Genomic DNA, 25,349 nt, shown 5'->3' on the forward strand with positions numbered 1-25,349 from the left:
TTAATATATACAGAGCGGGGAAAGAAATATGACTGAGCAAGGGAGGACGTCAGAGTTTGGTCTCAGGGAAGAAAGGAGACATAATTGCTAGAAAACTTTAGGAGAAGAGGATTTGAGATGAGGAGTGAAGGGAGAGGAGCAGGGAAGGTAGGTCGTGTGCCCAGGAGCAGGGCACGGATGAAGGGGGTATCCCACAGGCTTTGAGGGGAAACCAGAGGGGACTGGGGAGCTGCGGGTGTTTGCAAGCCTTGTGTGGGTGACAAGGACAGTGGTTGGGAAGGCAGCAGCTGTCAGTGGAAGGAAAAGTATGGATGGAAAGGAGAAGGTCAGGAGGACATAGCTGGAATAAGAACATTCAGCGTGGAGTTTTCCTCTTCCCTGACCGCTTCCTCTTCACCTCAGGTATGCGCATCCTGGTGACACTTCTTTTGGACACGCTGCCCATGCTGGGGAACGTCCTCCTCCTCTGCTTCTTCGTCTTTTTCATCTTTGGCATCGTGGGAGTCCAGCTGTGGGCAGGTTTGCTCAGGAACCGCTGCTTCCTCCCTGAGAACTTCAGCATGTGAGTCTGCGTGGGCAGCAGAAGTGTCTCTCTGGCTTGGGCGAGTCTGTCCCTCCAGGAGACAAGGATATCCTCCATTAAAAAGCCCTGGTCTTCTGTAAATGCTCCCTGCTCCTAAATGCCACTACAACTCCTGCCCGGGCATGCACACCAGGAACAGAGCGAGCTGTGACAGTTTGCCATTCGAGTTCTGCAGGGCAGTCCTGAACCCTCAGCTGGTACTTGGGAACCTCTCTGATTGATAAGAGCCTCAGAAAAACCCTGAGCATTAGAGTTCAGGCTCTCTAAATTCAGCATATCATTAATGTGTGACCTTTTCTGCGTTTGTCGAGATGTTGAGGTCTGGATCCCGTTCAACAGCTGGTGGTGTTGGTTGGTTGGGCATTTGTAGTCCCACCTAAATCCCAGGGAAAGCTGATGGAGATACCATACATTTCAGGATGCTGAATCCTTTTCAGTCTCAGAGCAGGAGATAGTTCCTGTCTCAAAGTGTTATTTTTCACAGCTCCCTGGACTTTGAGGCCAAGAGGACTACTGTGATCAAATGGGGTTTTGTAGCACCCAGTTTCCTGGCCAGCCAGCTTGGCAGTTGTAGGAATGTTTGAACAGTCGTTGAAATACCCCTCTGTTCTGGTAGCTGTCAGCCTCTTTCGGACCAGGATTTCCATACCTGTTCTCCTACCTACCTGCTTTTTTCCACAACCTCCCTGCCTTTGAATGGTAGGAGAAGGGCAGGTGACTACAAGCCCTTGATGGCTGCTCTGCCGAGCTCCGGCACTTCTGTCACCTTTCAGTGGATCGCTTTCAAATGCTGACTCCCCGCAGTTACTCCGGCTAGATCCACGCCTGGATGGAGAAGTCCTGCAAGCCCAGAGCTTCTCTCTTGCACACAGCAGGACCATGACGATGTTGCTGTGGCTAGGCTGGCTTTCGGGTCTGGAGCTGGCATGATGCACCTTTTATTCTCTCCCACGCATCTCCTAATCAACTGCCACCCCTCCTGTGGGCCGTGCCCTCGAAGGACAGTTGGGAGAGTCATTACCAGGGCATGTCCCTGTTAAGTAAATGGCAGCAGAGCAGAGGGACTGCTTCACCACCGAGTAAATCCAATAGAGCCACAGGTTTGGGTGCTGTTTAATTGAGCCAGAATTCCAGGGGTTTAGATAAGCTTTGAAGGGTATTAAAGGCAATTCTGCAAGAATTAACCAGGCTGAACTAGGCTTAAAAATATCTTTGCAAGCTTTAGTGGGAGTCCTGGCAGCATTAAGGAGGTAGCTGTGTGCAGAGCAAGAAGCCAGTTTCTGGCTGGCCATGGGTTGTTTCATCTCCCCGAAGAGCGTTTTTGCTGGTTTGCTGTGGTAAGGCCACCCTCAGAGAGAATTTAGAGCTTATCTATGGGCTGAACAGGCACTGTGAAATACAGATGAAGGACCTGTCTCTGGTTTTTAGGAAGCTTGGGAGGTCCTTATACATAGAGTCTCCCCAAGCCATTCTCGGCATCTCCAGGAGGACAGGAGATACAGGAGCTTAAACTGACTGATTTCCATCTTACTGCAGCAAAGACATTTCAGAGAAGCCCTGCTGGGCTGAATCTTGCTCTTAGTCCCCCAAAGTCAAAGCCAGAGCACCTCCAGATGGAGTGACTCTTAGTAATGTCATCAGAGGGGTTGCTGAGTGGCTGAGTGCACTGCCTCAGTTTCCCAAAACCCAGTTAGGGACGTCATCTCACCCAGTGGGGCCGCAGGAAGTCCAAGGGGATCCCTTTTAAAAAAAAGTTTTAAGATCCAGAATAACAGATGTCAGACTTTGCTGTTACAGTCGTTACCTTGCCAGATTGCCTGCAATCGGTGTGCAAACCCCAGCCCTGTCTGGACTCTTTCAGCCCCTACACAGTGGATTTGGAGCGATACTACCAGACAGAGAACGAAGACGAGAACCCCTTCATCTGCTCCCAGCCCCGGGAGAACGGGATGCGCTACTGCCGGAGCATCCCAACACGGAGGGAAGAGGGTCTAGAGTGCACCCTGGATTACTATTCCTACAATGACACCACCAACACGTCATGTGTCAACTGGAACCAGTATTACACCAACTGCTCTGCCGGGGAGCACAACCCATTCAAGGGAGCCATCAACTTCGATAACATCGGCTACGCCTGGATCGCGATATTTCAGGTAAGCCCTGTGTGCAAACTCTCACAAGGTGGGGAACAGCCCGTCAGGCCCCCCAACATGTTCCCAGGGGCTGTGTAATCACACTCCTGGGGGCTATTTTGCACCAGCAAGCACCTGTATAGTAGTGCATGTGTGCTTAAAATGTCAGGGATAAAATTTGATGCCTTGTTTAAAGATGCTTCCATCTCACATGCATGGACAAAACCACATTCTCCAAACCCTGTGTCTGTGCCAGACGACCATCCTGATGTGGAGCGGAGCCTAGAGCCTGCTCTTCCCTCTGCAAAATGCAGTAGCGGGCCTTAGGTCCAGCTGGAAAAGAAGGTCTGGATTCAGCTTGGGCAGCTGGCAATGTGGCTATTGGCACTGGTGGGAGCAGGATTTGGCTCCTCAGTGTCTTGTACTGCACCAAGATCAGCTATGGGGTGTCAGAAATGGCCCAGCCAGGAGAAACGCTGCTTGTGCACTTGGTGTTGTAACTGAGCCTTGACGGGTTCATTTTGCATTCCTGTCTTCACCAGGTCATCACACTGGAAGGCTGGGTGGACATCATGTACTTTGTCATGGACGCACACTCCTTCTACAACTTCATCTACTTCATCCTCCTGATCATTGTGAGTGGCCTTAGGGGAACATGGGGGGGTCCTCCTGGCATTTGGGGAGGGCAGAGTGGAGTGACCCAGAGGACAGGCAGACAATACAATGAATATAAAAGCTGGTGCCACATAGGAGGGGTAGAAACCAGCCTGCTGGAAGACATGCAGCTTCAATACGGCATTGCATTGCAGCTGCGTTTTGCTGCAAACGTGAAGGAAGGAAAGAAAGATGTGCTTAAGCTGTGGTAGATACACTTCTGCTGCTGCTGTTTCTACTACTTCTCTCCTTGTGCTCCAAGGTCCTCTCCCTTAGTCGCCACCTTGAATTTAAGTTTAAAAGTAGGCAGGTTTTGAGCTCTGGAAGGGGAGAAGGCTGCCCAGAAATTCCCCCATATTGAAGAACTGGGTCCTTGGTGCAGAGGGGACATTTCGGGAAAACAGTCCCAAACTTCAGGGAGCACATTAAGAAAGAAGGGAAGAGATTTCTGCCCCCAGCCCACCCACGCTTCACAGCATCATCTGAGACCACCCACAAAGGAGCCAACAAAGAGTTTCTGTGGGGTGGGCTCCATGATGGGCTTCATCTATGCAAACAGAATTGTCTACCGTGACTGGCTGAGCTCGTTGTCTAGACTCCCTTTATCGTCAAGGGAGAAGAATAGGTGCTTTAAGGGGGTGATTCATCTCCTCCAAAGGTAGACATCCAAAATAAATTAGATGCATTGCAGACTTGATGTGCCTATTTCTCTCTTGACTCTAAAGGATCATTAGATGCCTCACTCAGATGTATCTGAGATAAGTGAGATGAGTCCCTTTCTTGCTGCCTAATTGGACTAAGTCCAGCAAAATAGCTGCACGTCATCCATTAGGCCATTGTGGGGATTTCTGCCTCTCATCAAACCAGGACTCAAACCCTGATATGAGAAGGTAGGAGGTCATTTAGTCCATGATGCTTTTTCTGGTTCATCTATTAGCTTCCCCAAAAAAGAAACAATCCCTTGCTCTCAGCATCCCCGAAACAACGGAGAGGAAGGGCAAGCAGTACTTTTCCAGGTGCCGTGCGAGTAATGTTAGCGGCGTGTGATAGCCCGTTAGCACGTCAGTAATTCTCTGTGATCCAGGCTGGGCTCTGCAGAAGGCAGAACCTCGTGAAAGCCTGGTTGGAAATAAAATCTCCAAGCTGTGGGTACAGACTGCTGATGCCCTTGCATAACAGTCACCCGCAAATCCCGTTAGCAGGGGAAAGGGATCTGCTCGCAAGCTACCCACACACTGCCAGAAAAAACGTTCCTATCAGGAAGGCTCAGTGCATTCATCGTAATGCCACTAATTGTGATAATTACAACCGCTGTCTGCGGAGAGAGAAAAACACCATCTTAAAAGAGCAAAAGCTTTTTGTCAAAATAATCTTCTCTCATCTTTGATCTCTGACGTCCTCCGTGGAGCGCTGGCGTGGGAGTCCCCGGGGCGGGGGCTTGGGGGGTGAGTCAGCCCCTCTGCGGTCCCGACCGGTGGTCCCCACCGGGTGACGCAGGAGGTGGGGCTGGCTGGGGTTTGCCCCCTCCTCCTTGCACCAGGGTGGGGGGTGAGGCAGGGCTATAGGGTGCGCATGGCCACCCCGAGGTGGCTGATGGCTCCTGTCTTCTTAGGTGGGCTCCTTCTTCATGATCAACCTCTGCCTGGTGGTGATAGCAACGCAGTTCTCCGAGACGAAGCAGCGCGAGAGCCAGCTGATGAAGGAGCAGCGGGTGCGCTACCTGTCCAACGCCAGCACCCTTGCCAGCTTTTCGGAGCCAGGCAGCTGCTATGACGAACTCCTCAAGTACCTGGTTTACATTGCCCGTAAAGGCAGCAAGCAGCTCGTGGAGGTCTACCGGGTGGCAGGCGTGAGGATGGGCTTCCTCGCCAGCCCTGCGAGCAAGGCGGGAGCCGACCGGCGTGCCGGGAAGCGCCGGAGCAGGAAGAGGTCCTCCGTGCACCACCTCATCCACCACCATCACCACCACCACCACCACTATCACCTGGGCAATGGGAACCTGCGGGCGCCCCGCGCCAGCCCGGAGATCAGTGACGTGGAGACCAGCTCGCTCCACAACGGGACCAACCGGCTGATGCTCCCCCCCTCGGCACCGAACCCCCACGGGGCCCCCAGTGCCGCTCCCAGCAACACCGAGTCCGTCCACAGCATCTACCATGCCGACTGCCACTTTGAGCCGGTGCGCTGCCGGCCATCCCTCCCGCAGCCGGGCCTCGGCTTGCCCAGCCCGGAGGGGATCCCCAAGAACATCATGGGCAGCAAGGTGTACCCCACGGTGCACCCCAGTACCTCCCATGAGATGCTGAAAGAGAAGAGCCTGGGGGAGGCAGCGGTCGGTGCCGGGAGCAGCACCTTGACAAGCCTCAACATCCCGCCCGGGCCGTACAGCACCATGCACAAGCTGCTGGAGACACAGAGCACGGGTGAGTCTGGGGCTGGACGTCGGTCTGGGGTTGTCTTGCAGAAATACAAGCTACGACCTATTTCTCTTTCTGATTCTTTGCAGGGTTCTTTTCAGTCCACGTTACAGAGAAAGGTGATGGCTTTCCAGGTGAGACCAACATGAATCTTCCGACATACCTAAGGCATCTTATAGCCAAAACCAAATGTTTTAATGAACCCATCATCTTTCCCATCCCCATCTCCTCCCAGTCAAATGAATTTGTTCTGCAATTACAGGGATCACTCCCCAAATCCCTGTACTCCCCGGATCAGCTAGAACCAGGCCCGGATCAGCTAGAACCAGCAGAGCTGGAGCCCAGCCTGGCCGCTTCCAAATGGCCATGTCCCTTCCTCGCTAAAACACAGGGGTTGGAGGTGGCTGCGTTGCCCACCACTTGCTGCAGAGCTTGGGGATGGATACCTTCCGGATCTAAGTCCCAGCACATCCCTGAGCTCTGCTCCCCGTGGGACCCAAGGCTCGGGGAGATTGAGTGTCTGCTTTGCACGAGTGCTCAATGGCAATCACGAATGCTGAGTATTAAAAATCTGTCCGGAGTGATTTGCTCAGGAAGCCCGTAACAGAGCCAGACACTGATTGCAGCTTTCCTGGATTGGGCGCTTCATACCTTCACCGCAAGATGCTCTCTCCCCCTCCGCATCCTGAGGTTTGGAAGCTCAGGCCAGTCTAGTCCAAACCCTCTCAGCCTCCGAGAAGTGTTTCTGGCCGAGCTTTCCCAGGTGGTCAATGCCTTTTCCACCCCTCCACCTCCTCCAGGAGCTGTGCAGGGAAGAGACCAAGTCCTGCCCCCCACCCAGAGCTGCCCAGAGACTAAACGCACAGAGCTGGGCTCTGAGATGGTTTAGCGCTGGGTTTTTATTCACACTGCCGCGTGCTGCTGTGCGCGAGTCAGGCGTGTGCTTTGCAGATAGCCTCTCCCCTGGCAGCCAGCTGGTGGGATTTTTGGGGAATATCCCGCTGGTATTGTCACCCGGGAGCCACCTGGCAGCTGGGAGCTGCTGTTGGGGGCAGCACGTGGAGGGGGGAGCTGGTGATTTCGGAGCATCAGCAAACAGCGAGAGCAGGAAAGGAGACTGCTGGCGACCGCGCTCAGGCTAATTACAGCCCGGAGCCTGCCAGGGCCAGGCGAGCCGATTGCTTTCTCCTAGCCGTAATGGCCAGAGGTATAACGAGGTGGGCTAGGGGTTCTGGGCTGGCGGCAGTGTCTGCCTGGGGCAGCAAAGAGGGCTTTGTAACTGGGGAGGAGGCGCTCGGGGAGCCCAGGTTTTGCCTAGGGCTCTTTAACCCAGCAGGAGCCCTTTTCCCCTTAGGAAATGCCTGTCCTGTCCAGGGCAATAGCTTGGTGCTAACAGGGACTGGGGGTTGCTCCTGTGGCCACCCGCAGCCCCCCTGTCCTGGCTTGACGGTTTGCCCTGCCCCTGCCCCGCTGGCATTTCAGGTCCCTGCCAAAGCTCCTGCAAGATCTCCAGCCCCTGCACCAAGCTGGACGGCGGCTCCTGCAACCCCGAGAGCTGCCCTTACTGCCTCAAGGCGCTGACGAGCGAGGCCGAGCTGACGGACAACGAGACGGCCGACTCGGACAGCGAGGGGGTCTACGAGTTCACGCAGGATGCCCACTACAGCGACCAGCGGGACCCGCAGCGGGGCAGAGCCCGGGCCAGGAGAGCGAGCCGGGTGCTGGCCTTCTGGCGCATGGTGTGCGAGACCTTCCGGAAGATAGTGGACAGCAAATATTTTGGCCGTGGGATCATGGTGGCCATTCTCATCAACACGCTCAGCATGGGGATCGAGTACCACGAGCAGGTGAGCGCTGCCCCGGCGGCTCCGGGTGCAGTGGGGATGTGGGCGGTGTTATGGGTCCGAATCTGGCCGCCGATGGGATGGTTTGAGGCGAGAGGCGTTGGGGTGCTGTAGGAAGGGTCCCAGGACAGAGCAGGGCTGATTTTTCTCCTCTGAGCCTGCTTCCAGCTTGCAGGCAGAGGCAGGCAGCAATCACCTTGGCTGGTACTGGGCTGCGTGAGCTCCCGCAACCCAGCCCTGCCAGGGATGCTCAGCACCATGCCAAAACCGCCGTCACGCGGGCAGCAGCATGCGTTGCTGGTTTCTGCGGTGCAGGGGCCAAGGAGGGGGAGCAGCCATTTGCCGCTGGGTTTGTGCCAGCCCAGCAGTCCTAGCAGCACTGCCAGCGGCTGCGGGCTCCGGGGTCGGTGCAGCTGCAGGCAGAGGAGTCTATTGAATTTGCAGTCCCTGGAGAGGAGGTAACAAATGCCTTTGCCTCCCTGGTGAACGCTCCAGCAGCAGCACACTGAGGCCAAAATAGACTCATCGCTGGCTATTTCTCCACTCGATTATCTGAGTCCTTGCAGGCAAGAGGCTGCCTCTGCTCCAGCCTCTTGCGCGCTTGTCACCTAGCAGAGCTTTTCCCTATATATAGTCATTAAGAAAAGGAGTTGCCACGTTCCTCTTGAAATGTCTCCATAAGGATGACAAGAGCTCTGCTTTTAGAGAGGCTTTTGCACGGTCTGGTCTCACGTAGGTTTTGCGGCTGCTGCCGGCGGCGTGCCTGGCGTGGTGCCCTCAGTCCTGCCGCAGGCATGGGATGGCTTGGTGCTGCAGGTGCACGCTTCGTTTGGATTTAGGGGGAAGAATTTATTAGCAGGGATGCTGAGATGCTGCAAACCCTTGTTATATACCCCTCCAATGCTTCAGGGCTCCCAGCGGCCAGCCCAGCGTGGTGCCTCTCCCAGCATGCCAGACCTCTTCCCTCCCAGACAGACACGGCCACCCCTGTCCCAGTGCCAGCCTTTGCTGGGAGCTCCCTTGCATCTCGAGTCGTGGCTGTTTACTTTTCTCCCTTCCTGGCACATTTTGTGTTTGCAGAGTCGCTCGCAGTTGCACGCAGAGGCGTTTCTCCCACAGCTCCCAGTGGCAGCGGTGGTGGCTGAGGACCGGCTCCAAATTCCCGTGTCCTCCCGTGGCATTAATGCCTCAATGACCGAACGCCAGGGAGACGTGGCTGTGCTAAATGTGTCCCTTCCAGCCAGCGCCTTCTCCCTGATGTCCTAATAGAGTCTGGCTGGCTAACCGTTGTTTTCAGTACACATTAAACAGCGACACGCTCTGAAGTCCTGCAGGTTTCACCTTCATGTGCTGCCCTTGGTGGGAGCTCTGCGGGGAAGCTTGGGTGATTCCACCTTTATTTAGTAATATCGGGAAGGTCATCTCTTAAGAACCTGGGGGGAGGTGGCTCAGGAAACCGATAAACAGTTATATTCCTCCTTCGGCTGAGAGGTGAAAGCAGATCTGCCGTGTCTTTGCTGCCACTGTCCAAGGGGCGGATTGTCAAAGCTTGTTTCCCTTTATCGGGAGCATCTTTGGGAGATGCTGGTGTAGGCTCCTGTGCGTGTACCAGCGGGACCATCCCACCGGGGATGGGTAGCCGAGCAAGCTCCCATCATCGAACACACTAAAGACAACACAGCTCCTTAATACTTTGGCTCGGGGTAAAGAGGGCAGCAGGGTGCTGGCCTCTGCCCCGGCCAGCGGTGCGTCCCAGCAGGAAGCTGGATGGGAAGAGGCAGATTTTTGTGGTGGTTTTCGGGTAACAAGGTGAAGGGAGATGATAAGCGTGGGGGGACTCCAGACGCCGTGGGTGGTTGCTTTCTTTGACGGTATTTTGAAGCTACTACTGTTCCAGATTCCGTTCTCCTAGGCATTTGGAGCGAATAGTGGAGCTTGTTTTTATTAGTTCATCTGCTCAAAGTGGCAGCAGAGAGCAGAGAGGTGTTTTTCTGTAAACTCGGGAGGCTTATAGTTTGCAGTTTCATACTCTGACAGTTATGAGAGCAGGAATTAGAGGGGAGAAATGCTGGACTAGGCCTTTCTGCAGAGATTATAAACACTGAAACATGTGATTTTTTTCTTTTAGAAGAGCCTTTCCTGAAAGTGCAAGTGATCAACCCCGCCAAATTTATCTTCATTGGCTAATGTTTGCAAAGACATGAGGGGGCTTGAAGAGCGCTTGACTCCGTGACTTTCTATATTAAGCTCTCTGCTTATTTAATGAATATTTACCTCTTGGGCTTTTCACATGAGGCCGTCCTGGGCACACCGGGCTATGTTAGGATAAATACTTTCAGGACATTTTTTATGGTGCCATGTCAAAAGCCTTGTGTTGTTTACCAGCACCTCGCCAGAGGAGAGAGGACATGCTAGCAGCTACTGTGTGAGAGGATGGATGGGCTGGTGGTTACTCTGGGAGGAGGAAGGCTTCTGCCCTCCCATCTGTCCCCAGCAGTGCTGGGTGGGATTCAGCAGCTCTGGGACCACCAGAGCATCCTGGGCTTGAGAACATGAGCTGGTCAGCTGAGGTCCTTGTTATAGCCAGGGGAGAGAAGTATGCTTCTCTGGAGGCTTTGCATCTCACCTTGGGAGAGGCATCCTGGAGAGACCTGCTTTCCTCCATGGAAGTTGCCTGGAAGACTGAAACAGTCTTTACAGTCATTTGCTTAACAGACTCATCAACCAGAGAAGGCCAGGCTGGGATATTTAGGATGAAAGTGGTGGTTTGAAGGCATATTAAAATGAGTGGAAATTTGGAGTGTGTTGAAAACACTGGCCTCCACCTCTTCTGTTTACTTGCATTCACCCATCAGTCACCCTGGCCAGACTGAGTACCCATGGCCAGGAGTGCTGGATGCGCATAGCAAAGGTAGTTCATGTCCCCAGGAGCTCATCTCCTACCTTAGGACCTTCCATCCCAAAGCTCCTCTCCATAGACCACCTTCCACGGTAAAGTCATTGTCAACAAATATTTTACCATCGTATGGCTGGGGGTTCAGGAGCTGGGTTTCCTTCTGACATGAGCTCGCTGACTTTCTCACTCAGCATCAGGTTGCTTCCACGTGGTTCCTGCATATGCATGAGCCATAGGTACACCTGACCGGGCTTAACGTTGCATTTTCTGCCCATCCTCCCCACCCGTCCAGCTCTGACTCTTGCCTTTCTCAGGACTGCAGGGTGTAGTGGGAGGAAAGCAGAGCGGTTGGAGGTGCACATAGCACTCACCATGTCGCTGCTGCTGGGCAGCGGTGTGAAATTTTCCATCAGGGAAATGACAACCAGATTGCTGCGGATTATTAATGTGACTGCTAAATAGCTTGTTTTTCTACGGAGATGAAGCAAAATGCAGGTAGAAACTCTTAGCTTTGGGCAGAGGAATATAAAGGTGATTTAAAGGTAGGCTCCGGGGGATTTTAAGTACACTGTTGAACCAATTGACTGATTCGCCTTAGGGAAGCTGAGACTCTGCAGCGCTGTGGGTTCAAACGGCTAGGGCTTTGCAAAAGCTTGTTCTGCCATAGAGCAGGAGTAAAATGTGCTGCTAAACCAGAGGGTTTCTGTGCTGCTTTCCCCCCAGCCCTGGCTGTAAGCCAGACTGTGTTCCATAATGTGCTGCTTTTTTTTTTTTTCCCCCCTCCTCCAAATCCTTCCTTGGAGTGAAATGCAAAGGCTTTAGTACAAGGCGTGATGTTGGACTCCTCAGCAGAGGAAAGAATTCAGCAAGGGCTTCCTTGAGGAAGGGCTTTGGGGTTTTGTTTTTGTTTTTAAAATCTGGTTCGCATTGAGCTGCCTGGCTGTTCCGATTTTCCTTGTCTGAACTCGCACTGTATGAACTATACCCTACATATTCATTTGTTTAAATAGTGCTTGAATTTCAGCCGCTGTCTCTGCGGTGTTTTGCCATTGTTAACATAACAAGAGACTGGAGAGTCCTGCACTGGCCTCCCCAAAGCTGCAGTCGGTTCAAATCCATGGCTGGAGCTTGTGGGGACTTGGATCTAGAGTGGTCCAAAACTCTGGTGTCTCTGAAGGAAGGAAGAGGAAATCAGTTCAGACCTGTAGAGAATCTCTTGTTAACTCTTAAAAGCAAATTGGAGAGATGACAGGGGTGAATGACTGTTTGGGACAGCACCCAAGGAGGAATGCTCATCATCCATGGGAGGCAATTCTTCAAGGAAGTGGGAAAAGCGATGCCCGACATCCCTCCAGGAGCAACTACAACTACAGCAAGGTGTTGTAGGAATCCACAGAGCAGCAGTGCCACGAACCGAGGTGTGCAAACTCCATCTGCAGAAGGCAGGAGCAGCCTCAGCCCACGGTGGTATCTCAAGCTGAATTCCTACTGCATCCCGCTGCAGGGGCCCGGACCGTACACGGTGCAGATGATGTAAAGTTGTCACCGGTAACATTACGATCTAATAGGTGCTGTGGCATGGAAATATCAACCATCTGTGCCAAAGCATCAAAGGAAAGCTTGCTGGCAAAATGCATTAAAGTGTCGATTTATGTAAACAGTCGAGGCTGGAGAACGTGGGAGTCTTCCTAATCAGCGTCAGAGGACGTGAAATTTTCAGGTATCCAGGATGATCGAGAGGGGAGGTGAAGGGTCAGTAACTGCAGCAGCATTAGAAAACCTCCCGGCGTGGAGGAACCATTAGGCTCCAGGTTCAAGCATTTATAATAGTCACCCAAATGCTATTTATATACTTGTGCTTCTGCCTGAATTCAGTGTGCAGGGAAGAAGGTAACTGAAAATTATTAGCTGTTGTGACACCCACTGATTAATTTCTCCACGTGGGAGGAAAATTTGATTGCTCCATGGAGAAGTGGTGTAACGGGGCTGGACAGCGGGGATTTGGCAGGCTGGTGCCCCAGGTCTTGGGGTGCTTAAGTCTGTGCTAGTGTCCAAAGTCCTGGGCAGGCTGGAGGACAGCAGGTCTGGATCCATTTGTAAGCCTCAAGAAATAAGGGTGTTTTGGGGATCAGAAGTGCTTTACTCCCAGGACTCGGTGGTCAAAAGCATCATCATCTCCACCAGTTTCAAGCCAAATTGAACGTTGTGCTGCTGGCCACAGGAGTGGTGGAGGGCAGCTGCAGATTTGTCAGGCACATGAGGCTGCTCCTTTGACATCCCTATGTGCCCAAATGAGATCTTGCCAAGGGCTCGTTCGCCTTCCGAGGAGGCTGTGGAGGATCGGGGGATGAGCTGCAGCTCGCAGGGTGTGGGCTGCCCATCTTGCCCTGGTCTGGCTGCACAGGGCAGTCGTGGGCAACACCGTGTCCCCTCCAACCTCCGCAGCTCCACGTCAGGTTGATCCAGGACATCTAAATTTTGGCTTCTTTCATGTGTGTGGATTTGTATCGGGCCTCCAGGTCAGGAAAGAAGGGAATCCCTTTTTTTTGTAAAGTATTTTTGGTATCTCTTGCACCTCTCTTGAATTGTTTCCTGTGAGTGCAGAGACTCAAAGACCCGTCCCACATCCAGGCAGCAGCTGGTGATGCACCAGGGGCTCTCTGCAGCACACACCAATGCAAACCAGTGCTGTACCCCCTTAACCCTGCACCCCAGCTGCCTTACCTCAACCATGGCCTTAACAGTATAGCTCAACTTTTCTTTGTGGCGAAATTTCCAACTTGATGCTTCCCCATATGAATCTGATTCATTAGGCTTTGATTCAGGAGGGAACTTACCCATGTGCATGCATCCCTTAAATAAAAGAGACAGCCTTTCCCTGGAAAACCTCCATCTGCCCCAGGCTCTTCCTGGGAGCTCGCAAGGTCCTGCGTCCATGCACTGTCTTCTCTTCCTAGAGGTATCTCCACTTCCACTTCAGTGCATATCCCGTGTCTCTTTTTAACTCCATTACGCATCCTCCAGCCCTGTGCCAGCTGCTCCTAGCCAAGCGATCAAAGCTTTGGCAGCGCAGTGAGGCTTTCCCTCCCTCGGCGTCTGCTGGCTTTGCCCAATGCAGGGCTTGTAGCTAGCGTCAACTTAATTTCTCAGCGCTACAGCTGCATAGGGCACTCCCACGGTAGGAAAATGAGGTGCCCTATAGATTTGCACGTGCTGTATTCAATTAGCTCCTGCTTAAGTAGAAATTACTCTTCTTAACGGTTTGTTGTTAGAGACTGGAGGAGTCAAGTCAACGCTAATGGAAGTCATCAGAGCTGTTAATCACTAGGATCAGAGACTTCAAAACCAGCTCTCTGTTTGTTATTGGGGGTAATTCTTTTTATGGACCTTGGAGGTTCTTCTGTTCCTCAGTGATCTGAAGGGTTTATGAGGTCTTGTAGGAACTCGTGTGTTTTAATTGACTCGCTCATGAAGCTCTTCCAGAGTGCCACGCAAAATACAGGGGTGCCATGGCCCTCATAGTCATTAAAAAAATGGGCTGTGCCTATAAAGTAGACTTTATCCTGGTTCTGGAGACTGAATAATTTGAAAATTAAATGAGATTTCATGCAACTGGAAAGTGTGTGTGGGTTTTTATCAGATAATTCAGTTCTCTGCATGCTTTAGGGATGAGCCTATGTGGTTTCCTTGACATCTACTAAAGTTTTCTTCAGCTCCCTGGATGGGGAGCCGTAAGTGTCAATCCTTTCCTATTAATTTAGTTCAGAGGCTGGAAATACTCAGGCTGCCTTAGATCCTATCATTACAGCTGTTGTTTCAGCTGCCATCTGTACCCTTGTGTTATCTCTGCTCAGGCAGCATTGAGAAGAAACTCGGGCTCGGTGAAATGGGAAAATGATGTGTGCTCTCAAAACTCGCTTCATCCCTGCGCGGATGAAAAATCGCTGCTCTCTGCAGATAGCCGGGCGTTTCTCCCTGCTCCTTCTTTGATTATTGTGTGGTTGTTCCCCTTGGGTGGGAGCCAGCAAACACAGCTAGAGCTTCTGGAGCATCCTCAGCTTGCACCAGCAAACGCTTTGGTCTGTAAGCGCTCCTGATTGCTGATTGCTGGTGATTTCCCAGGGATCAGTCCTTTTTTTTTTTTTCCCCAGTTCTGGTAGAGGTAGGTCCCAATGCTGTTGGTGCCCATGACTCTGCCCTGCTGCCACCCATGTCCTCACAGAGCCCCTTCCCACCCCACTCAGCCCCCAGCAGGAGCGGGGACAGGAGCTGAGCGCTTTTCCCCGCGTCTCTGCTGGATTTCAGCTCTTTGTTATAATTGTTTTTTTGCTGATGTTAGGAAACGACCAGCTTTTCCCCCGTGGATGTCTGTCAGCATTAGAGATAGTGTTACCAGCATCAGAAACCCAGGTTCAGCAGATCTGTGCAGGAGCTGTACAGAGACAGCTTTTTCTTTCTTTTTTTTTATTTCCTCCCTCCCCATGGTACCTTCTCAAGTACTAATGGAGAGATAAGTTTCAAACTTGGTTTAGATTAACTAGAAATAGAGGGCTTTAAATCTGAAGTACTTACAAGGTGTGACCAAGTGGAAATGCAGCTTTTGTTCAGCTTAAGCTCCTTCGAAACCTGGGCAGAGGGATGAGCCAGTTCATGTTTTTCTTGCATTTTCTGGGATAATATTCATCCAGAAATCTCAAGCTGAGAGACATAAGGAGTTCAAGCGAGATTATCTGCTGTGTCTCTGAGAGTGGTAAAGAGAGCCCACCCCCAGGGCTTGGAGGAGGAGAGCATGGTCTGCAGGTCCTGTTTATGGTCCTGGACAGGGATAGTTCATGGCAGGTCCCTTCAGGGTTGATTGATGAGGTTCTCCATCGTGGTCGGGGCTCGTCCCCTCATTTGCACCCTGGGCTCAGGGTGGACAGGAGGCAGAGGTCCATGGGCACTCGTACGGGCAGTCGGGGCTGGGGAATTTGGTTGTTGGCCATGGTTGCTCAACAAGGATGTGGTGGAGAGGAAGGCCTTGCACCAGAAGGTGCCACGTCCATGGGGCTCAGCTCCTTCCTCCTGCAGGCGTGGAATGGGAAGGGACATTTGTTAATTGGAACGGGGAGGAACGGGTGGAAGGTGAGGAGATTAGGAGTGGAAGGGGAGTCCCTCCTGTGCAGACAGCTCCGATTTCTCTGAAATGAAAGCTGCTTTCCTCCCTTTCTTACAGCATTACTTGCTGTGGCATGAAATACTCAGCCTCCATTCAGCCTGTAACAAAATCCTCCTTTCCCACGCGATGATGGGATGAAACTGGACCTGTTCGCTTGTCTGTCAAAGTCATTTTCTTTTAATAAATGCCTATAAATCCTGAACTTCACAGCAGTCCTCCTCCAGCCCACTGAGCAGCGAGCACGCTGCCCTTTCCATGTCTCCAGCCCTAGGAGGAGCAGAGCAAAAACTGCTGCAATCCTGCTACTCTCTGAAACTGTTTTCCAGAGGGAGGAATTTCCTTAACCAGTTTGGCAAAGGATGAGTAGAGAAAGCCTACCAGTCTATCAGGCTCCAATTAAGCACAGCTCAGGTTCGCGCTGCCGGACCCAGGACGATAGCTAAAGCCCGATGCCTTTTAAGGAGCCCCAAAGACAATGAATGTCATTGCTGAAAATATGCGTGGATTGAGTTTCTATTTATAAAGTAGCAAGCAGCTCTGGAGCTAAGAGGAGCTGCATTTACCGAAGGGAACCAAAGTGGGTTTTCGGATGGTTGTGGCTCAGCGGGTGCATCAAGGCAGGGGGAAGACTGTGGGTGTGATGAGGATAAGGCACAGAGAGGGCTTGTTGGTTGACTAAAGACATGGCCATGAGCTATAAATGATGGGGAACCAGGCGTGGGAGAGGGCAAAAAAAGGGCACCTCATTTTGTTAATTAATAGCTGATTCCATTCATCAGAATTTCTTACGTTTTGCCCCAGGATGGATGGTCTGACTCCTGTTTTGAGGGAGACCCGATGTGTGCCTGCACCCCTGTGGAGGGTGGAGAGGATCTAATGCGGCAGTGTCAGGTTGAAAATCGCATCTTTGTGTGACCCGTTTGATTTTTTTCTTATGTATATATATATTAAAAATCGGCAAGTGATGAGTCAGTAAAATGTTGTTGGTGTTTCCTGTGAAATAGCTGAGGTCGGTATTTTCTTTCTGTGTTATTTTTCCTTAGTTGCCATGGTAATGATTTCAGAAGGGTTTTATTCTGCAACTGTTTGAATGGGTTTGAAGTTTTCATGGTCTTCTGGATCCGCTCGCAGAAGCAGAGCCCTCGGGATCAGGAGGGATCTGCCTCCTGGCCTGTCACCCCATCCCTCCCTCTGCTTTGGCAAGAAAGTGTTTTTTCTGTTTTATTTTATTGTTAGCAAGATAGAGAGGAAAGACCCTGGGGTGCTTCTGCTCTTTTGTGCTGACATCCCCAGGGGCAGGGGCTGGACAAGACCAGGCTTGGCCGCAGCCTGGAGCTCGCTGCCTAGGCAAGGGGGAAATGGGGATGGACGGATCCATGCCAGACATGCCCACGGTGCTGGGTGCAGGTCCGGTGATGATGAAGAGCCTGTGCCATGGCACAGTTACTTCCCTTTTATGGGTCATGGCTGGAGGAAGGCAGGAGTAGAAGCCTTGTAAGCTCTGTACACCATCTGCCAGGGCATTTGGTTGCACTTCATCACGCAGCGGGGCTTGTCTTTCAGGAGTTGGGGAACACAGCCCCCGTGGCTTCTGCTTGTAACGACCCCAGCCCCTGTCCTCGCCTTCGGGAGCTTCTCCCCACTCGTTGCCTGCAGCCTCGTTTGCTTGAGCAGACACCTTGGAGCCCCATGCACAGGATTGAGCAGCACGTGCCAGTGTCTCGTGCGCAGATGGAAATGCAGCACATCGCTTCTGCCATCGGAAACCTCGCTCATGAGCTTCTACTCAGTTTAAAAAAAGAATAAACCCCAAAGAAATGTGTAACAGCCTATTTCTGAATGCCGAAAAAGGGCAAGGCGCTGGTCCAGCTCTGAAACACCCCTCAAGGCAACATTTAGTACCTGGGGACGTCTTCCCTTGCCTCCTCCTGCCCCCCATGGCAGTGCCGTGCTCGGTGCCAGCCAGCCCTGCCCGAAACCTCCAGGCAGGGTGCAGAGAGCATCCCCTCCTCGCCACCACGGGTTGCACCCTGCCAGGCAGGGTTACGTCTGGGCGGGCGCCCGTGGCTCGCCTCCTCCCCGGCGCCTTCGTTTGCCGCGTGGTGTTTATGAGAGATGCCGCGCTGTCTGCTCCTATTTTATGTGCTGCCAGAGCTTGTCAATGTGCTGTTTGGTACATCAACAAATCGACACTACACAAACAGAGAGCTAACAGGGAATGATTTATCCAGGACACCACGTCTGTGTGTCCAGCAAGGCGAGCTGTCCTGGAAACAAAATTCAGTATTTACCGAAGATTCATCGGAAGAGCTGGTGTTTCGTGGCACAGCTGAATCGCGCTTGTATCTTGCTGTTTCTGGGTGTTGCTCGTTTAATCATAGGATGCTTTCCTTTTAATTAGTCACTGCTGCTACTGATGAGAGAATTAGCAGACTCTTCTTTTAATGGAGAAGCTGAGTCTGTGGCAGATGTGCTGTAATTGGGTGGTGGGCAGGAGGCTTTGTGCTACAAAGAAACCCCGGGGTCTGCACCTTGGGCTCTGCTTCCCTGCAAGATGCTCTTTCTAGGGGGGTTCCAGGAGGGGTTTGTTTTCCAAATATATTATTTAGTCAAAGGAAGGATGCTACCTCCCCCGGCTGCCGTGTTGTGGTCCTCGGAGGGGAAAGCGGCTTGATTTTACCAGCTCTTTTCTCCACAGGCGAGGACCTGTGGAGCTGGTTGTGTGCCAGGAGTTGGTGACTCTCCCAGGTACACTATGTCTAGAGCTGGTCAATATTGTTTTGATTAGACGGTTATTGTCAGAAAATGGCAATTTATCAAAATTGAAGCTGTTCGTGGGAGGGGAGCGGTTTCAGTGAACTGGCTTAGAAAAAAAATAACTATTGAAATACATTGTCTGAGATATTTGAAACGTCCATTTGAACAGTTGGGGAACAAAAAGTTCCATGTTCTTCTTCAAGCTGACTTTTATTTATGTTTTTTAATTTCGGTTGATTTACGGTACAGAGCAAATGGATAAGGGAATAGGGACTGAAACGGAGGGGAGAGCTTTCAAAATTTTGGGCACAAAGTGTTTCAGTTCGCCAGTTCTGAAACTCTACATTCCTCTTTGGGATGGGATGACAATTTCAGTTCCCACAGGAGAGAAAAGCCACTTTTCCTGCTGTATTGTAATGATGTCTAAGGAAAGATGGCTCAGACATTTTGGTGATTTCTCTAGAGCAGAAGCATCTTAAACAGTCTTTTTATCTATACACATCTATGGCTGCATGGAAATCCTGTAGCTGGCATTCTCAGAAGTGTTTGAATCCCCACTGCCTGGCTGTGAGCCTCTTGGGCAGGATCACGATCTCAGCCCACCTCTATTTTTATAAATAATTCCTGGTGCTGCTCGTGGCAGGGGTCTGGGTGGGTGCCCTATAGACTGGCTGCAGCGATGTGTCCCTTGAAAGGGATGCGGAGCTGTTGCAGAGGGCTTATGAGCTGCCCCAGGGACCCCCAAATGGGAGCGAGGGGCTTGGGGGAGAGCGTTTCACAGCTGGCTGCAAAAATCCTCCGAGTAATTAGTATTGCCCCACCTCAACTGTTTAGGGATGTGTTGTTTCCCAAAGCAAAATAACTCCTCGATTTCAGCGGGGTCTGGTTGCGGTGTGCTTCCAGCAGATGCTCGCCTCGCCTTCCCCTGGCAGAGCTCCAGGCTGCTCTGGAGACCCTCCTTTTCTCCTGGCTGGGTGAAAGGGAAGTTTTCCCTTCCTCTTTCAACCCATTTTGGCCATTAATCTTAGATTTTTTGGAATATTAATTCTAACCTCTGTTTCAGGAAATCCCACTCTTCGTTTTTATTATGGGCACCCAATGTCTCAGATATTAAAAACTGTTTCCCATGAGGGAAATGGAAAAGAGTGTGTGGAGGAGGAGTGGGGAGCCAGGTGGTTTTTTTGGGGTGAAGCAGGGGGAGATGGATGCATCCAGTGCTGCTGCGGGTGCTGAGCATCACCACACTGCACAGGCTGACCCATAGTCCTTCTACGCCGGTGCCAGGGGTATTTGGGGCTCTCATGAGCCAGGTGGGCTGGGAGGGGTCACGGCCCTTCCAGTGGGTTCTGGGGGTCCTGGGAGAGTTGCAGCTTAAGTGCTGTTCCCCCCGTGGCTCCCCACATCACCCAGCTGTGCCCTGCCAGCGCCTCCCATCTGTAGCTATACATCCCAATAGCATCTCCAACCAGAAGATGCTCGCAAAGTGCAAAGTTTCATTAATCCACACCATTAACATGACATCCCTGCCGGGGCTGGCTGGATTTTCCATGTCAGCCCCCGGGGGGGAGGGATGCCGCGGCTGCGGGAGATGCCGGGCGCTGCTCGCACATCGAGGCGCTTAACTGGGTTGCGCCTGCGGGACCGGTTAGATTTGGCAGTGTGGTTGCAGAGGGGGAACAGAGGGTGGAAATCAGCCTTCGGGGCCCGGGTTAGTGCCGCTGATGGATGAGAAGGAAAGCTTCCAGGAACGCGTTTCTTTTCCAGCAGTATTGCTGTGTTAACGATAACAGCGCAGCCTGCCTCGGTGCTGGGGCACTCCTGAATGAGTTGGCATTTTTTTTGTGACTCATGTAGACTTTCAGCTATTTGAAATTGTCCTGAGGTGCAACTTGACATACAAGTTCTCGGCCTATTTATTACTTTGTGTCTAAGTGTTCCCACAGGTATATGATTTTTAAATCAGGGCTGCATTTGATATCGGGAGCTGGAGCATTTGTATTTTAGCTCTAGATTAGCGAGGAGGCGATTTGGGCTGTATGTCTGGTGTGTTTGGCAAACTCTAGCCAAGGGATCTGTTCCTCAGCGAGGATGTTTGACGTACAGGAAGTGTTCAACACCCCCTTTTTTTTCCCTCTTTTATTACTTTTTCTTTTCAATGCTGCTGTTTCCCCCTTTGCTACCCTGTGACCGTTACTGTGTCATCACAAGCTCCCACCAGTATCAGTGCAAGTCCCCAGGGATTACACTACCACACTGAGATAACATCAGACCATGCGTCCCCATCTACTATCACACTGGGTTGGAGGAACTTGAGCTGCAAGGGCTTGGCCAGCTGTGCCTGTAGACTTCAACCCCGAGCGAGAAAGAGTTGAGCGCCCACATGGATTTATCTGTTTATTTGCCAGCATATATCTGCAAAGCCTTTGGTCGCTGTAGTTTCTTGGGGCTCTGAATCACAACTGATCAAGTGTTGACCCTGCCCCTGAGCCATCCCCTCTCCCGGCTCCCATGGTGTTGGGTTGGGGTTGGGTCACCTCATGTCAAACCCTATGGCGTGTGTCACAGCATGTGCCGTGGCATGGCAGCTCCTGGTCTGTTGTAAGAAGTTTTTGGCCAGCCATGAAGGTGTTTCGTGTAAGTGGTGGGAGCGATCAACAGCACATGCTGCACGCTGGCTTCTGCTCGTGGTGTAGCTGCCATGAACCTGCACATCTGGCCGTAACCCACCGTGGTGTTCAGGCATCTAAAGCCGTGGGTGGTTACATGTGGGGATTTAGAAAAGTATCCAAGTGAGTTAAGTCCAGCCCACTGCCCCGCAGGGCACCTCGGCGTTGCCAACGCGACCCCACGGCCATCTGTCAGCAGGACGCTGTCTCTTGATTTTAATGAAGCCTTTAAGTAGAAACATGCAGTTGTGGCCGTGTGTTGGGGTTAAATGGGGAGAAGGGATCTGGTACTGCAGATTCTGCTCCTGTCTTTGCCACTGACTGATCCTAAACAGACTACGCCGCCGGTTTTTGTCTTCTGCCATATGTTTTTCAATAATGCCCGCCCACCCGCCGGGGAAAGCACAGCGCTGGGTGTCTGCAGGCATTGTTGGGAATCCTCTGTGAAATATGCTAGAAAAACATGAAGGGTATTAATTTAGGTCTAAGATTACGGAAAGTCTGTTTGTTAGGGTTTTTTTGGTACCTCTATTTTTAGATTGCCAGTCTGAATTGCCAGGATAGGGCCCTTCCTCAGTCGCGATATTCAGGGCCTCCTGATAATGAGGTTTTTTGAGCCGTTCAAGTTATAGCACCTCAAATCTCTGCCTTTGAAAACCTTAGCTTAAATCTTTTGGTGAGATACTAAACAGAAAGACAGGCCCTGAAAAGACATTTATGTGAGAAAATGGTCTGACTTTTCCTTCTGCATAAGGAGAATTGGTTTGGAGGATGTGAAAGTGTTAAGGCTCAGTACACGCCACTTCTACATAAACCTCCTGAGGTGGTACTAAAGCTGCGATTAACATGAAGTCCATGTCTGGATTTACCTGCTCAATTTACAATGGGTGTATAAACCTCAAATACTCTGATAGTATTTTTCTTCTCTCTCCCGAGCTTTGAGTGAGCTATTACCATTTTCTCACTGCACCATTAGCATCGGTGTTGCTACACTTGCAGTATTGGGGCTTATATTTCCAGGTGTAATTTTGGATACACCTAACAAGCGGAGCTGTGCTGCTTACCATGTCCCTTTCCTCCTCTTCTTTCCCCAGCCGGAGGAGCTTACCAATGCCCTGGAGATCAGCAACATAGTCTTCACAAGCCTCTTTGCCCTGGAGATGCTGTTGAAAGTCCTCGTTTATGGTCCTTTTGGCTACATTAAGAATCCATACAACATCTTTGATGGGATCATCGTGGTGATTAGGTGCAAACCTAAAGCTTTCTTTATGTGTGTTTCCCCTCATTTGGCTGTTTAATTAAACAGAAAGTAATGGACAGTGGGCATGAATACCTTCCTATGACACTTCATACTTCTCTGCTGTAAATGAATGCACTTAGACACGATTGCTAATACGTATCTTGGGGTTATCTTATGGTCATTTTAGAGAGAGGCCCAAGCAGAAAGCTATCAGTCCCAATGTCCTGGGAAAGTCTGGGATGCAAATGGTACAACCAGTGCCCAATTAAGTAGCTGTCTGGCTTTTTGGCATGTGCAAAGGCTGTAATTGCCCCTGCAGCTGCAGCCACTGATTTGCAGGCATGTTTTTGACACTCTAGTGGGGTTCTGCTCTTTGCAAGGCTGGATGGACTCCAGCTCACCAGAGGCATTGGCAGTGTGTCTCTGCCTGCTTTCCATCCCTCTTCTCTCTGAATTTCACCCCCCCTTTGCTTCCTCTCCTCCATGCCTTTGTGTTAGGCTTTGTCTTCTCATCCTGCAGTGACCTTTTTTTTTCCCCTCCCTCAGCGTGTGGGAGATAGTGGGCCAGCAAGGTGGGGGGCTGTCGGTCCTGCGGACCTTTCGGCTCATGAGAGTTTTGAAGCTGGTCCGCTTCATGCCAGCCCTCCAACGCCAGCTCGTAGTCCTCATGAAGACCATGGACAACGTGGCCACGTTCTGCATGTTGCTGATGCTCTTCATCTTCATCTTTAGGTGAGCCCTTCCGATTCCCAGTCCTGAGGCTGCTCTGGGTTTTCTAGGTGGGATCCCATGATGAGGTGAGGAGATGTAAGAGTCCATACCAGGGCATGGCTGAGCTGAACAGTCCCAGAAACAGCATCGCTGGCCAGTGCTGGTGATGGCTTGCTGCCCTGACTAAATTCTCTTAACTCTGGCCAAATGAGACATCTGTCTTTGCAAGATGATTTACAAGGAAAATCTTTCAGCTGGATGATTCCTTGACATCACCCCAAGGCAGCAGTCCCATTACTTACTGACTAGCAGAAAGCCTCGTGCTAAAAATATTGCCTAGGAGAGGGTGATGTTCCTAAAATAAAGTCAACCGTGGTGGTGCTTGTGCTTTTGCGTGGCCTTCTCTGAGAAGCGAGGTTCTGCAGTGGAAATGTTAGAAAGAGGCTTGGCATAGCCCCGAATTTTTGGATTTTGGTCTAGATTTTCAGAAGAGCCTGTCTCCTTGTAACAGCCAACTCTGGTGTTCCAGCAATCCAGGCACTGGGAAGGCTGAAGAAAGCCAGTCTCTTCCATGGAGACTTCTCCCTTCTTCACTTCTCCCAGTGAGACGTTTCACTCCAAAGCCATCATTTGCAGCCGTGGTGCTCAGTAGAGCTGTAAATAGTTTGATTATTCAGTTTCCTGGCTGAGAGCAGGGGAAAACAAATTATTCTTTTAGTATCAATCTCAAATGAAAGGTATTGTGTTTTCCTGTCAAAATTGAAAAAGCTGGTTTGGGTTCCCCGATATGTCTCATTCAGGTGTTTCACAGAAACCCTTTCTGTCTTGCTAATTCAATTTAAACATATTTTGCTAAAAATGTGTCATTGCAAAGCAGAAAATTAAAACATTTTGTTTAGAAAATGTTGAAACAAAATGTTTTGACTTAAAAAAAACAAAGCGGAAGAAAAAGAAAGAGTAGACATACTTCTTGGTTGAAACTCTGACAGATTTGACTGGTTTGTGTGATCTTGAGGTGTGTTTTTCAGTGAAAGAATGATTCATCTTTAAAAAAAAAGAATAAAATAAAAAGAATTGCCCAGGTGAAATCAGGAGCACAGTCAGCCCGGCTGTATGATTAGTAGTTTTTAATAGGAGACTGATATCTCCTGTTGAGCCCCTGCTTTCCCTCCCGTGCAGCATCCTGGGGATGCACCTCTTTGGCTGTAAGTTTGCTTCGGAGCGAGACGGTGACACGCTGCCCGACAGGAAGAACTTCGACTCCTTGCTCTGGGCCATCGTCACCGTTTTCCAGGTACAAAATGGAAAATGCTACAACTCATGTGCGTTTTGGGGCTGCAGGGGCTGGGGTTGCTTTCCAAAGCGTCTGGCAGAGCTTGGTGAAGCTCCTTGCTGTGGAAGGGAGAGGACCCAAACCCACACATTTCTGAACACGGGCGTTTTCAGACTGTTTTCCAGAATAAATCAGAAAGCTGATGAGGAGGGGCTGCCGAGGTAGGAGGCATTTGCAGGGTATGGGCTGGGTGGGTGAAAGTCAGTGTAGAGGGTGGAGTTGGAGAGGAGGAGATCAGGACCATTTGCAGTGATATCTCGACAAAGAATAGAGTCCGTTTTAAGTCTGTAATTGGTATGTGCAGTTTTTTGTTCTAGCAGCTCTGAGCTCTGTAACTGCTGGATCTGTGAAGGACTTTTAGCTGTTCTGGCCGACCAAAGGCGAGGTCCGACCCACGCGATGTTGCACTCTTACGGCTGAACGTGTCCCTTGGTGCGGGTGGGAGTCGGCGCAGTTTGGGCAGGGTCCTTACCAGTACCATGGGAGTCACAGTCGCTTTGGTCCTGTCTCTTCTCTGGCTCAGAAGATGGCTTGGGCCAGATTTATCCTCCTGTGGTTATAGCTATGCTGGATACTCCAAAAGTGGGATGCTCATTTGGGCCATCAAGAGCACAGCTACCCAGCCGGGCTTGGGGAAAACAGCACACAATCCTCCAGTATCTCCATTTTCCTGATACCCTTCCTTTGCAGATTTTGACCCAGGAAGACTGGAACAAGGTCCTCTACAATGGCATGGCATCGACCTCCTCCTGGGCTGCTCTCTACTTCATCGCTCTCATGACGTTTGGGAATTACGTTCTCTTTAACCTGCTGGTGGCCATCCTGGTAGAGGGTTTCCAGACGGAGGTAATGTCCTTATGCTTGTGCCTTTGCTTTCTTCTAAAGTTTTAGGCCCTCCAGATCCTGGAATTTGATTTCTGAGATGGACAGCAATACATTTACAAGAGTGGTACATGAA

The 25,349-nt window shown here is 51.1% G+C and overlaps 1 protein-coding gene across 1 annotated transcript in view; it reads left to right on the top strand.

The window, feature by feature from the left end:
• The window catches only part of CACNA1G (calcium voltage-gated channel subunit alpha1 G), a 148,746-nt gene that overhangs the window by 60,356 nt on the left and 63,041 nt on the right, over positions 1–25,349 (top strand). The window contains exons 5-14 of the mRNA XM_059828045.1: positions 403–562; positions 2,445–2,736; positions 3,258–3,350; positions 4,982–5,792; positions 5,876–5,920; positions 7,269–7,633; positions 22,202–22,353; positions 22,894–23,079; positions 24,238–24,352; positions 25,082–25,237. Coding sequence (XP_059684028.1) covers positions 403–562; positions 2,445–2,736; positions 3,258–3,350; positions 4,982–5,792; positions 5,876–5,920; positions 7,269–7,633; positions 22,202–22,353; positions 22,894–23,079; positions 24,238–24,352; positions 25,082–25,237 — 2,375 coding nt within the window. The remainder of the gene's footprint in view (positions 1–402; positions 563–2,444; positions 2,737–3,257; positions 3,351–4,981; positions 5,793–5,875; positions 5,921–7,268; positions 7,634–22,201; positions 22,354–22,893; positions 23,080–24,237; positions 24,353–25,081; positions 25,238–25,349) is intronic.

This window comes from Gavia stellata, chromosome 22 (assembly GCF_030936135.1).
Source record: "Gavia stellata isolate bGavSte3 chromosome 22, bGavSte3.hap2, whole genome shotgun sequence".
NCBI classification, from domain to species: Eukaryota; Metazoa; Chordata; class Aves; order Gaviiformes; family Gaviidae; genus Gavia; species Gavia stellata.